Here is a 14,569-nt window from a genome sequence, read left to right on the forward strand (position 1 = left end):
ACAGTAGTACTTTAGCACCATTCTTTTTTTTCCAGCACCATTCTTTATAGCTTTATGGAGGTATAATTAACATAAAGAAGTTATATGTATTTAAAGTGTATAACAAAAATAAAAATAAAAATAAAAATAAATTAAAAAAATAAAAAATAAAAAATAAAGTGTATAACATGATGGCCAGGCGCGGTGGCTCACACCTGTAATCCCAGCACTTTGGAAGGCCGAGGTGGGCGGATCACCTGAGGTCAGGAGCTCTAGACCAGCCTGGCCAACATGGTGAAACATGGTGAAACCCCGTCCCTACTAAAAATACAAAAATTGGGCCGGGCGCGGTGGCTCAAGCCTGTAATCCCAGCACTTTGGGAGACCGAGGCGGGCGGATCACGAGGTCAGGAACTCGAGACCATCCTGGCTAACACAGTGAAACCCTGTCTCTACTAAAAATACAAAAAACTAGCCTGGCGAGGTGGTAGGTGCCTGTAGTCCCAGCTACTGGGGAGGCTGAGGCAGGAGAATGGTGTAAACCCGGGAGGCGGAGCTTGCAGTGAGCTGAGATCCAGCCACTGCACTCCAGCCTGGGTGACAGAGCGAGACTCCGTCTCAAAAAAAAAAAAAAAAAAAAAAAAAAAATTAGCCACGTGTGGTGGCGGGTGCCTGTAATCCCAGCTACTTGGGAGGTTGAGGCAGGAGAACCACTTGAACCCCAGAGGCGGAGGTTGCAGTGAGCTGAGATTGTGTGCCACTGCACTCCAGCCTGGGCAACAGAGTGAGACTGCCTCAAAAAAATAAAATAAAAAATAAAGTGTGTAACATGATGTTTTGATATACCTTTACATTATGATTACCACAGTAAAGTGAATTAATATTTCCATCACCTCGCATAATTACCTTTTGTGTGTGTGTGGTGTGAACACTTATATCTACTCTGTTAGCAAATTTCAAGTACAAAATTTGCGTCGTCACTGCATCATCACGTCATTGTCTATTAATACTGTAATAATAATACAGTATTATTAACTATAGTCACCATGCTGTATGTACATCAGATCCCCAGAACTATTCATGTTGCATAACTGAAACTTTGGACCCTTTGACCGGCATCTCCCCATTCCCCCCACCCACTGGCAACTACCACTCTACTCTCTTTCTGAAACTTCCTCTTTTTTAGATTCCCCATATAAGACATGTCATGCAGTATTTATTTTTGCAACCACTTTAAAAACTTTATTTCACTTCATCTTCACCACAAGTACAACCATTGGCTTAGTCTTCCAGATAGGAAAACTGAAGCCAAGTGACTTTTGCCACTTGGAGAGGTGGGTTAGCAGTGGAATTGTCACACTTCTGTTTTCTCACTTTGTTGGGACTCTGCTACACAATACAACGGAAAGTGTTAACGTAAAAACGTGAACCAGCTTAAAATACCAGAAAAAAAAATAGTAACGAAACTCTATGAGGAGGAAGAAAGGGCAGAGAACTAGGAGACCCCGGCTCTATTTCTGGACTCTGGCCCAAGTTGGCGCTCCTCACTTTGGACACGTCACTACCCTCCGTGGACAGGACAGCCATGTAGGCCAAGGGTTCAAGCTTTCCTCTTCTTCGGAAAAGGGAAGTGTGGTTCGTGATCTCCTTTGAGATGCAGATGAAAAAGATGACCTCTTGAGCAACGGTAAATGCACAGTTTCCGCAAAACCCATCTGGATTGGGAATTCCTAGACCAATCCAGCTCCCTCCAATCTCGGGGCGGGCTGAGGCCAGAGAGTGCAAAGACAGGGGGAGATGGGGAGAGGGAAGAGAGGGAGTCCCTCACCCCCACGGCACCGCCCGACTTTGACGTCCGGTCACTGAGTCCCGGCCGCGCACCGCCGTTCCCGCCGCCCTGGACAGACGGGTCCGGAAGGCCCGCGACCCAGGCGCCCTCCGAGGGTCCCGACGCCCCAGGCCTCCGCTCAGAGGCGGCACCTCGGGCCGGGCATGGAGAGCTCACCTTTCTCCAGAGACGCCGGCTCCTGCTCTGCCGCCCAGCCCGTGCGCTCCGGCGCCATGGCCGCCGCCTCCAGACCGCCGCCAGTCAGCGATCCGTCAGCCATTTCAAATTTCCGCGGACGGTCGCCCAGGCAATGACGTGATGACGCAGGCTCTGCTGATTTGATAGTCGGGCCGAGGCCGTGGACCAATTAGAGTCCGGCCCCGCTCCAGCCCCCACCAACCCCGCGGCGGCGCCCCAGGCTGACAGCTGTTCTTGTTCAAGTGCCCGGCCTCTGCTTTTCTGGGATGAAGTTGAAGAAAGTCGAATTGGGACATAATTTGGAATGATTTTCCGAAAAAACGAACGAGCAATGCCTGGAAATGAGATATAGTGGAAAAGTCACTGGGTTGAGAGTCAAAAAACATAATATTTAAACTTATCTGGGTTATTCCTAGTGGTATTGCCTTGGGCAAGTTATTTCACCTCCCAAAAGCACAACTTCAACTGAAAAGGATGCTGGTCTACGTGGGCCCAAAACTTTTCACCACCGAACACCAGTCTCTCTCTGTCTTTCAATACACACACAGGGAGAGAGAGAGCGCGCGCATATTTTCAAACAATGTCAAATTAAATTTAGTAAGTAAATTTGTTAATTTGGATTAATCAAAGGCAACTATAATCTCCATCATAATGGCTAACATTTACTGCATATTGTGTGCAAGACACCCTCCTGCATACGTTACCTGGATTGTTCTGTTTAATCTTCACAATGATCCTATGAGACAGAAGCTATTATTATAACCATTTTATAAATGAGCGAATGGAGTCACTAAGAGGTTAAGTCGCTTCTCCAATCTAACCCAGCAAAGCCAGGATATGAAACCAGCCAGATTCCATGAAGAAACCCTTTAATGTCTCTGCCAGGCCATCCCTGCTAGAATAATGAGGTCAGCCCTAGATAGCTCAGGTTACCAGGACACCATGTGGGATGCGTCCACGGGGTACCAAGATCCTGGTCATGACAGTTAGTCTGTGCAGTCTTAATGCGGGGAAACATTTCCACTTATTGCTTTGAAGAAACACCTTGGGCTAAAGTCTCTCCGATCCCTTACAGCTGAAATAAAATGGAGCGAGGAGGGGTGACTGTGGAAACCTGCACTTAATTGGGCTAACTTTTCCGGGAAGCAAGATTTCTTTGACTGTTGTGTGCAGAATCTAACCTTACATTTATTTGCTCACTGAACAAATACTTATTGAGCACCATGAAGTAAAAACACAGAAAACAATAATCAAGACTAACAACAGGCCTTGAGGACGACGCTAGCTTTCTCATTATTCTCCTCTTCAACCTTGCCACCCACAAACCTCACAAATGGCAGCATTTCTCGTCACCCATTTGCATCATCACTGGAGACAACACAGTTCTCTTCTCATCCAATTACCAAATATTTCATCAACCATCAAGATATTACTAAAACCAGGCTAAGCATAGTGGCTCATGCCTGTAATCCCACCACTTTAGGAGACCAGGGCAGGCAGATCACTTGAGTCCAAGAGTTTGAGACCAGCCTGGGCAACGTGGTGAAAACCCACCTCTACAAAATAAAAATTTAAAAAAAATTATCTGGGTGTGGTGGCATGCAGCTGTGGTCTTAGCTACTTGGGAGGCTGAGGTAGGAGGATCTCTTGAGCCCAAGAGGCAAAGGTTGCAGCGAGCCAAAATTGCGCCACTGCACCCCAGCCTGGGCAACAGAGTTAGACGTGTCTCAAAAAATAATTTTTTAAAAATATATATACATATATTACTCAAACTTCTGCTTCTGGGAAAAGTCTTGGAAAGGAACAGGAGGCAACAGGATCAAAGACTAAATACCTATGCTTTTGCAAACTCCACTAAGAACAAAATATTAAACTAAATACGTTTGCCCGTTGTGGTGGCTCACACTTGTAATCCCAGCATTCCAGGAGGCTGAAGTGGAGATCACTTGAGGTCAGGAGTTCGAGACCAGCCTGGCCAACATGGTGAAACCCCATCTCTCCTAAACATAGAAAAATTAGCTGGTCCTGGTGGCATGCGCCTGTGGTCCCAGCTACTCAGGAAGCTAAGGCAGAAGAATCGCTTGAACCTGGGAGGCTGAGGTTGTGTGAGCTGAGATCACACCACTGCACTACAGCCTGGGCCACAGAGTGAGACCCTGTCTCAAAAAAAAAAAAAAAATGCAGCAGTGTAATAGAAAATGATGGGGGAGACAAATTCAGACTTTTATGCAAAACACCTGATTTTAAACTTAGCAACTAATTTTTTTTAAATTTAAACACTATACAAGCCAGAAAAAATTTATTTCTCAGGCCAAATTGTCCCATGGCCCACCAGATTGCAACCTCCATTCTAAGCCCAAACAACTCAGGGCACAGTGCAGGGACCAGCAGGAGCTTGTTGGAAATGCAGTCTCTCCCACCCCAACCCCAGACCTGCTGGATCAGAATCTGTGTGTGGCAAGATCCCCAGTTCCCAAGTGACATCATTCACATTTGAAGCAAAGCCCTTCTGAACTGACCTCTTTCCTGAGGCTTTATTGGTTTTCACATCCCTGGTGGAAAACTTGATGTGGGTTCTCGCTTGTGATTCACCTTGGCTGTGCCGCAAAGCCAGATCCCAGCACAGCCCTTCGTCCAGCGCAGATGCCTCAGCTGCATCCTACCTCCCTGCCACAGCCTGTGTGGGCCCCAACCGTCTCGCACTCCCACTGGTGCGAGAGCCTCTGGGAAGTCGCACTCTGAGAAGCCTTCACCTACCCTACCCGTTTCCACAATTAACTGCTCCCCTCTCACTGCCCCTAATACAGGAGTCGCAAACTTAAATGCCCCAAAAAGCCAGGCTGATACCAAGCAGGGAAGTGGCTGCTAGTGTATGTGCAGTGAACCCGGTGTTGTTAGGGTGACCTTTCAAGAAAAGTCAGAAATCAAGGTTTTTTTTAGCTATCTCCATGTTAAAATGTGACCAACAGGCTGGGCTCAGTGGCTCACACCTGTAATCCTAGCACTTTGGGAGGCAGATTACTTGAGGCCAGGAGTTGCAGACCAGCCTGGCCAACATGGCAAAACCCATCTCTACTAAAATTACAAAAAAAAATTAGCCAGGTATGGTGGCGGGTGCCTGTAATCCCAGCTACTTGGGAAGCTGAGGCACGATAATTGTTTTAACCCAGGAGGCAGAAGTTGCAGTGAGCCAAGATCGCGCCACTGCACTCCAGTCTGGACAACAGAGTGAGACTCTGTCTCATAAAGAAAAAAAAAGAAAGAAAGAAAATGTGAGCAACAGGTTTCAAAAATGTTAAACACCATGCCAGCCAAATAAACCTATCTATAGACCACCAGTTGGCAATTTCTGAGATTTAGTCCACTTGTTACATTGTGTCAGAGCCCGTGAGTTCTTTCAAGGCAGGAAACATGTCCTGTTATCTTTTGTATTGCTAGCACCTACAACTGAGCCCGACTTAGTAATGGGAAAAACTAACATACTGTTCTCTGCTATAGAATGTGATATCACTATGTCATTAGCCAAATGGCTCGGGTTTAAGAGTCAAGCGCCGGGGGCCTGGACCATGAGGCTCTGCACCCAGCTGCCTGCAGTAATCACAGATTCATCAGCAGTATCACTGCCTGAGTCAGGGTCGGTGAAGGCTGCCTGTATTTGGTGTCCTCTGCCTCCAAATCAGACTATCAGTTTCCCCAAGAACAGAAATTGCTATGGGCTTTGATCCCCTGAGAGACGAGGGTCCCACTATAAGTTGTTACTGGATCCTCATGTGAATGCTTTGAGAGCAGATACGGACCAGGACAGACAGTGTATATTCTAAACAGCAGAGAAAGGTAGGGAGGGAGCCTCAGTCCTAGGAGGGGGCCCATTGGGGTGAAGCTTGTCTCTCCATCTGCAGTTGTACGGAGCCTGGGTGGGCCTGAGCGTCTTCTGTAGGAGAAAAAGGTGGCCTACCTTGCCATAGGCTGCAGGGAGAGGAGAGACGCTAGGTCTCTGCCACTCTGATTGGAGAGTCTTATAATTTTGGATAACAAAAATCATTAGTTTTGATTGGAAAACCATAACAAAGAAAAGCCAGGCTGGAATCTTGGCTTGCATTTTCCACTAGAGGGCAGCTTAAATTTTCAAAAGAAAATAAATCTTGTCCACTTTGTGAAGGATTGACGAGTCTGTTCAGTTTCCTCTTGAGAGACAAGACCCTGCATGAGGCCCCTGGGGATGAGAAGGGAATGAACTTAGCCCTTGCCTCATGGAGCTGGCAGTCTGGTGGGGAAGCAGCAAATGAAAAAGAGGACACCCAGCGAGGGTGCACTCAGAACCTAGAATAGTTGCCGTCAAGGAGAGAGCTGCTGTCAGGAGACAGATTCCCAGGCAGGGCCTCTGCATGGAGGTCTTGGGAAGACTTCCCTGAGAAGAGGGCATTGAGTAGGAGCTTCAGGGTAAGACGCAGGCAGCTGCTGGCCAGAGGTGGAGAGGGACAGATTCTGGAAGAACAGAGGTGGGAATTAAGGAGAGAGAGTGGGAATCCAGGAAGAGGGGAGCCCCAGCTCAAGAAGCCCTGAGACATGAGAAAGGGTGGGGTTGCAGAAACAGAAAGGCGTCAGGATAGAGTATGAGATGGGGAGTGGCCAGAGATGAGGTTCTGGGATAACAAAGCCCCAAAGGCCTTTGAAAAAGTTCAGATTTTAATCTACACATAATGGCATGCCATTGATTAGCTTCAAAGAAGAAAAGAGGTGACTTGACTGCTGCTCTGGCAAGAGCTATCTGGCCGTTGTGTGGAGGACACTGCAGGACTTACGGTTTGGGAACATCTGTCTCCTAGCCACAACATTGTGTAAAACTAACAGGAACATCGCATATTGCACGGTGCTCTCTCATTTACAAAAGGGGTTTCACTGAATGCCCAGCCCCTCTCCTTCCCCTTTCCCAGCTTTACTATGAGATGTTTTTAGCCTCAATTTATACTAGACGAAATTTGTTTAGTGAGTTCTTATGAGGTGCCCAGAGTCAGAGGGATCAGTTTATGGAGGAGACTGGATTCAAACTGAGGTTGACCTGACATCCAGCTGAGGGCTCTTTTAATTATGACCTTGGTTCTATGGCCTACATATATATATATACACACACACACACACACACACACATATATATTATGACCTTGGTTCTATGGCCTACATATATATATGTATATATATGTGTGTGTATATATACACACACATATATATATACATATACATACATATATGTATATGTATATGTATATCTGGATATATAGTGTGTATATATACACAAACACACACACATAATGTGTGCAAATTTTTTATATGTTTATATGTGCATAAATATAATATTTAAAAATATACAAAAATATATATATAATATATACAAAATGTGTATATATGTATATATGTGTATTTCTAATATATTTTATAATTTATATATAAACAGATAAATATATATATAAATTTGCATACATCATGTAAAACGAATGCTCATATCCTGGTCTTTGAAACCCTGCAGAAGCAGGTCAGGCATTTAACTCTATGTGCTCTATGTGTCTGGATGTATGTAGTCTGGGAAACCAGTCCAGGACACAACTGAAAATTCTTCAGAAAGAAAGAAGAGGAGAGGGGAGCCAGTGTCCAATGATCTGCCCTCTCCCTCCAAGCCACGGGCACCCCTAGCCCTGCACAGGCCAGTGTTTGTGCATATATCACACCTACTGAAAGAACAGATCAATGTGCTCGCTTCTGGATATGAAGAGTAATTGGGGCCGGGCACTCATGCCTGTAATCCCAACACTTTGGGAGGCTGAGGCGGGTGGATCACCTAAGGTCAGGAGTTCGAGACCAGCCTGACCAATATGGTGAAACCCCATCTCTACTAAAAATACAAAAATTAGCTGGGAGTGATGGCGGGTACCTGTAGTCCCAGCTTCTCAGGAGGCTGAGCCAGGAGAATTGCTTGAACCCAGGAGTAAGAGGTTGCAATGAGCTGAGATCTCACCACTGCATTCCAGCCTGGGTGACAGAGCAAGACTCCATCTCAAAAAAAAAAAAAGTAACTGGGACTACATTTACTTTTCCATCAACAAACAACTAGAAAACTGGACAAAATATATGAAACAACAGTTTTCAAGCAATGGACACAGCAGGACGATGATCCCTGAAAGAAGGGAAACAAATGATGTGAGTCCTGTCATTACCTGACTTTCTGTCTGAGACACCTTCCAAACTGCAGCCAGGAAAGGGAAATTTCAGCAGAGCACAGCATCTCACTGAGCTGAGGAAACAGAGATCAGAGTATGGCAAGAGAGAGAGAGGTAGCTGGAATTTTGAAAAAAGTACCAAGAGACTTGATCACAGGCCAGGCACAGTGGCTCACACCTGTAATTTCAGCACTTTGGGAGGCCAAGGAGGGCAGATCACTTCAGTCCAGGAGTTTGAGATAAGCCTCGGCAAAATAGTAAGACCCTATCTCTAAAAAAAAAAAAAAAATTAGCTGTGGGTGGTGGTGCACACCTGTAGTACCAGCAGTCTGGGAGGTTGAGGTGGGAGGGTCACTTAACCTCAGGTGTTCGAGGCTGCAGCGAGCTATGATTGTGCCACTGCACTCCAGCCTGGGTGACAGAGTAAGACTGTCTCAAAAAAAAAAAAAAAAAAAAATTCACAAAAAGAATGCCAGGGCCGGGCGCGGTGGCTCAAGCCTGTAATCCTAGCACTTTGGGAGGCCGAGACGGGCGGATCGCGAGGTCAGGAGATTGAGACCATCCTGGCTAACACGGTGAAACCCCGTCTCTACTAAAAAATACGAAAAACTAGCCGGGCGAGGTGGCGGGCGCCTGTAGTCCCAGCTACTCCGGAGGCTGAGGCAGGAGAATGGCGTAAACCCGGGAGGTGGAGCTTGCAGTGAGCTGAGATCCGGCCACTGCACTCCAGCCTGGGCGACAGAGCCAGACTCCGTCTCAAAAAAAAAAAAAAAAAAAGAATGCCAGAAATCTGCAGAGGGTTCGCCTCTAATCTCTTCCTGAATACTAAGCCGCACGTGAATAGAATGAAACTTCATGAGGCTGGGCAAAACGCCCAGTTAAACCATTACCACAACTCACACAAGGATGAGAGACATTTCAGTTCAGACCAGGCAGAGCAGTAACTCCTGAAAGGACTAGTTACCTAGAATACAAACACTCACAAAACTCTACATAGTGACGGAAACAAACCAACTAAAAAATGGGCAAAAATGTGAGCAGACATTTCCACTGAAGTGGATATAAAGATGGCAACTAACGTGAGAAAAATGCTCAGCATCACTAACCACTAAGGAAATGCAAACTGAGACTCTTATGGGACTTCAGGTGTCCATTTTCTGGCTGGGCCAGAAACCTCTGTGGGCCCACATGGAGTTCTTTTCTTGGCCTGTGTCCAGGAAGAATGAGGTACGAATGAGATACGCAGACAATAAAGGTGAACGAGATGAAGATGAGCTTGATTAAATGTTAGAACAGCACTCAGGAGACCATAGCTCCTCTCTGTAGTCAGATCATCCATTAAGTGTTCAGTTCTCAGCAAAGGAGAGGCCCTGAAGACAGTGGGTCCTCTTTGCCTGCAGGTCCTCCCTGCAGTTCTTCAGCAAGAGAGGGTAAGTCCTCTACCCAGCGCTTCAGCAGGAGACGGTAAGGTCTGCAGCTCTCAGAGGAGAGGCAGCCCTGGAGAGTGGCTCCTCGCTGCTGGCAGGTCCTCTCCGCAGCTCCTCGGCAGGAGAGGGTAAGTGTCCTCTCCTTAGCTCCTCGGTGGGAGAGGACCTTCTCCACAGCTCTCAGTGGTGGGGAGGCGGCCCTGGAGAATGGTTCCTCTCTGCCGGCAGTTCGACTCTGCAGCAATCAGCAGAGACGGTAGGTCCTCTCTGCAGCTGCTCATCCCCTGCGCTCCACCTGTCAGCAGAGAGAATACTCCTCTCTGCAGGTGATCTTCAAATGACTTCCACCCTGTTGGATGTCTGACTGTCTTCTGCCCTACTCTGGCTGAGCCCAGGGCTTTTATAGACCTCAGAGGCGAGGAAGTGCGTGCTGATTGGTCCATGAGTGGCCATGGGTGGGCCCAGAAGAGACACCACAAGTCCCCACCCCAGTCCGCTGGATTGGTAGCGCGGCTCCCAGCCTTCAGGGCCTCCCTGGCCGAAAGGTGGGGCCTTACCAGGACCCACCCCCTTCCGCCCAGGCCTCCTGCTGCCATTCATGGCCCTAGGATTCAGCCCCAACCCCGCTGTGAGATCGGAGCAGGTGCAGGAGAAGAGAGGGGCCAGGCAGTGGAAGCAGACGCCCCCGGCCTGCAGACATGAGGGTGGGGTGCACCCGTCCTGGGCCGGAGGGTGTAGCTACTCCGGGTTCTGCACCTGGGAGGGTGGCTGCAGTTGCACCCGGGGAGCTCCCACCCCACCAACTCAGAGGGGGTGGGGTTCCTGCTTGTCCCGGGCTCCTGCTTGCTCCATGGAACGGGAGGACCAAGTCTACAGCCAGTCCGGAGGCTGCAGGTGCACCCAGGAGGGCAGATCTTCCCTGCTCCTGCCCCTCTCCAAGAGCCCAGGGAGGCTAGGATCCACAGCCCCAGTTTGGGTGGCTGTTGCCCCCGGTCAAGAGGGCAGGCTCCTGCCTGCTCCGTAGAGCAGGAGGCCTGGGTCTGAAGCCATGGTTTGGGCAGCTGCAGTGGCTCCCACAAGCTCCATGGAGTGTGCAGCCCCAGCCACGCCTCCCTGCTGCAGCCAGCGTGATGGCAGCAGCCACTGGCGTCAAAACCACAATGAGATATCACTGCATGCCTATCAGAAAGGCTAGAATAAAAAATTAGAAAAACAGGCAGGGTGTGTTGGCTCACTTGAGGCCAGGAGTTTGAGACTAGCCTGGCCAACATGGCAAGACCCCATCTCTACAAAAATACAAAAATTAGTCGGGCATGGTAGTGTGCACCTGTAGATCCCAGCTATTCGGGAGGCTGAGGCAGGAGAATCGCTTGAACCCAGGAGGCAGAGGTTACAGTGAGCTGAGATTGCACCACTGCACTCAGGCCTGGGTAACAGAGCAAGAATCTGTCTCAAAATATAAAATAAAATAAAAATTAAGGAAAACATCAAAATGCTGGTGAGGATACAGAGCAACTGGATTGCTCAAACATTGCTGCGGGAATGTAAAATGGTGACAGCTACTCTGGAAAACAGTTTGGCACTTTCTCAAAAGAAATGTACAGCTACCATATGACTCACAACCATACTGCTGGGCATTGATCCCTGAGAAATGAAAATTGTGTTCACGCAATCACCTGTACACTAATATTTATAGCAACTTTATTCCTAGTAACCCAAAACAGGAAGAAAAAAAAAAAAAAAGATAGCCTTCAATAGGTGAATGGTGAAACTGATATCTCCACAATATGTGTATCAGTCAGAGTTCTCCAGAGAAACAGAATCAGTAGATTTTACACACATACACACACGCACGAGAGAGAGAACTTTAAGGAGGTAGGTCATGCAGTTGTGGAGTCTGGCAAGTTCACAAACAGGCAGGCTAGAGACTCAGGTAGGAGTTGATGCTGTAGTTTTGCAGCAGTTTCTTCCTCTCCTTCCTCAAGGGAAACCTTGGTTTTTGCTCTTAAGGACTTCAACTGATAGTATGAGGTCCACCCACATTATCAGTCTCCTTTACTTAAAACCATTGGTAGATGTTAACCACATCTACAAAATACCTTCACTGCAATACCTATATTCTTGTTTAATTAAATGACTAGGTACTATAAGCCTAGCCACATTGACACTTAAAACTAACCATTATACCATACTTAGCAATTAAAAGGAGGAAACTACTGCTATCCATAACAAACTGGATGACTCTCCAGAGAATTTTGCTGGGAAAAAAAAAAAAAAAAGCCAATCCCAAAAGGTTACATACTGTATAAGTCCATTTATATAATATTTTTGAAATGATAAATTTTTAGAACTGGAGGAGCAATTAGTGCTAGCCAGAGATGGAGAGAGGGGTGGGGGTGGATGGGAACAGAAAGGTGGTCATAAAACTGCAACATGAGGATCCTTGTGATGCTGGAACTGATCAGTTTCTTAACTGTGGTGTTGGATAAGTGAACCTACACAGGGGATAACTTGTGTAACACTTAATACACTCACACACACACACATGCCTATACATACATATGCACATATACAATGAACGCAAGTAAAATTAGAGAAATCTGATTGAGGTTAGTGGATTGTATCAATGCCAGTACCCTCATATAATAGATACTATGTCATTCTATATTTCTAGGTATAAGGGATACTATTATATGTTCAAATGTTACCATTGGAGGAAACAGGACAAAATGAATGTCCGTTTCTCTGTATCTTTTTTTAACATCAATTTTATTAAGTTACAATTTACATCAACAAAATGCACCCATTTTAAGGGTACACTTCTATGTTTTGACAAATGTATACAATCGTATAATCACCACCACAAAGAAAAGATGTAGAATATTTTCATCCCAAAACATTCCTTATGTCTCTTCCCAATCAACCACCCTCACTGCAAAACCCATGGTAACCTTGATCTACTGTCACTATAGATGTGTCTTTTCTAGGTTTCATATAAATAGAATCATAGAGTGTGAATACTATATGATTCCAATTACATGACATTCTAGAGAAAGCAAAACTATGGAAACTAAAAAAGATCAGTGGTTGCCAAGGGTTGGGGGAGAGAGTGGGATGAACAGGCAGAGCACAGAGGATTTTTAGGACAGTGAGTCTTTTCTGTATAATACTATAATCATGGATACATATTACAGTATACATTTGTCAAAACCTATAGAATGTGCAACACCAAGAGTGAACCCTAATGTAAGTTATGGACTTTAGGTTGATAATGATGTGTTGCCAATGCAGCTTCATGGGTTCTAACAAATATATCACTCTGGTGGGGGATGTTGATAACGGGGAAGGCTGGGGTAGGGTATATGGGAACTCTCTGTACTTTTCACTTAATTTTGCTGTGAACCTAAAACTGCTCTTTAAAAAATAAAGATTTTTTAAAAAGAAAAAAGTAAGAACAGCTCACAAATCTTAAATGCAGTTGATATACTCTTTTAAAATTTTTTTTAATTAAAAAAAAAAGGCTGGGTGTGGAGGCTCACACCTATAATCCCAGCACTTTCGGAGGCCACAGCGGGAGGATTGCTTGAGCCCAGGAGTTCGAGACCAGCCTGGGCTCCATAGTGAGATTTTAAAAGAGGAAAGAAAGAGAAAGAGAGGAAAGAAAAGGATGGGAGGAAGGAAGGGAGGAAGGGAGGGAGGGAGGGAGAGGGAGAGGGAGGGAGGGAGAGAGAGAGAGAGAGAGAGAGAGAGAGGAAGGAAGGAAGGAAGGAAGGAAGGAAGGAAGGAAGGAAGGAAGGAAGGAAGGAAAGGAAGAGGAAACAGCTCAGCACCTACCAGACCTATAAATTGTAGAGTCTTCAGGGCGGGATCCACCTCTCCTTCATGTCTCTGTTCTTCCACTGGGCAATTTCATCCAGTCTTACTACAACTCTAATAAGTATGGACCATTTTTCATAGCACTAGCTCTCCATATCCAATTGTCTACTACATATTTTAAAGTCAGCAGGTCCAAATCTAAACTCTATCACTCCCCTCAAACTTGACCTCCATCCAGGATTCTCCACTTGAATACTTGATACCATTATCTATCCAGTTTCTCAAGAGAAAATAGAGGAGTCACCTCTCTACACCGAATCCATCAGCAAGTCTTGTAATCCAACTTCCAAAGTGTATACCAAATTCTTAACACTTCTCACTCCTTCTCTGCAATCATCACCCTATTCCAAAACATGATCATCCCTTGTCTCGGCAACTGCAATTACCTCTTAATTGGTCTCTCCCTCCCCAGCCTAGTGTAAATGATCCGCTATTTTTACAGCCCCCTGCTTTCTTCCTATGCAGCTCTTATTACAATTTATGCTTTTCTGGTTTTCCTGCCTCCACTTTAACAGGCAGTACTGGCCAGCCTGGTGGCTTCTCCTTGGAATCCCAGTGTTTTTGGGAGGCCAAAGTAGGAGGATCACTCAAGGCCAGGAGTTTAAAACCAACCTGGGCAACATAGCAAAACCCCATCTCTACTAAAAATTTAAAAATTAGCCAGGCACAGTGGCCCGCACCTCTAGTCCCAGCTACTTGGGAGGCTGAGGTGAGAGGACCCCTTGGAGCTCAGGAGTTCGAGTCCGCAGCCAGTTATGATTGCACCATTGCAATCTAGCCTGAATGACAGAGAAAGACCTCCATCTCTTTAAAAAAAAAACAACAACAACAACAACAATGAGCTCCATGAGCACAAGAGTCAAGTCTGCTTTCTTATCATCTTGTCCCAGTGCCCTGCACACTAGCTGGCACACTAAATGTTCACAGAACTCATCAGTAAAGAAATCAGGACATGGCATGCATACTGCCAAGGACCAGACCCATAGCCACCTTCCCAGGAGGCTCCATTCAACAGAGGGACTGCCCCCGTTGCACTTCTCATGTGGTTT

At 46.3% G+C, this 14,569-nt stretch overlaps 1 protein-coding gene across 1 annotated transcript in view; it reads right to left on the reverse strand.

The window, feature by feature from the left end:
* The window catches only part of SHCBP1 (SHC binding and spindle associated 1), a 50,763-nt gene extending 48,418 nt beyond the window's left edge, over positions 1-2,345 (reverse strand). The window contains exon 1 of the mRNA XM_001113495.5: positions 1,985-2,345. Coding sequence (XP_001113495.2) covers positions 1,985-2,087 — 103 coding nt within the window. The 5' untranslated portion in view covers positions 2,088-2,345. The remainder of the gene's footprint in view (positions 1-1,984) is intronic.
* Positions 2,346-14,569: the final 12,224 nt, after the last annotated feature.

This window comes from Macaca mulatta, chromosome 20, assembly GCF_049350105.2.
Source record: "Macaca mulatta isolate MMU2019108-1 chromosome 20, T2T-MMU8v2.0, whole genome shotgun sequence".
Classification (NCBI taxonomy): Eukaryota; Metazoa; Chordata; class Mammalia; order Primates; family Cercopithecidae; genus Macaca; species Macaca mulatta.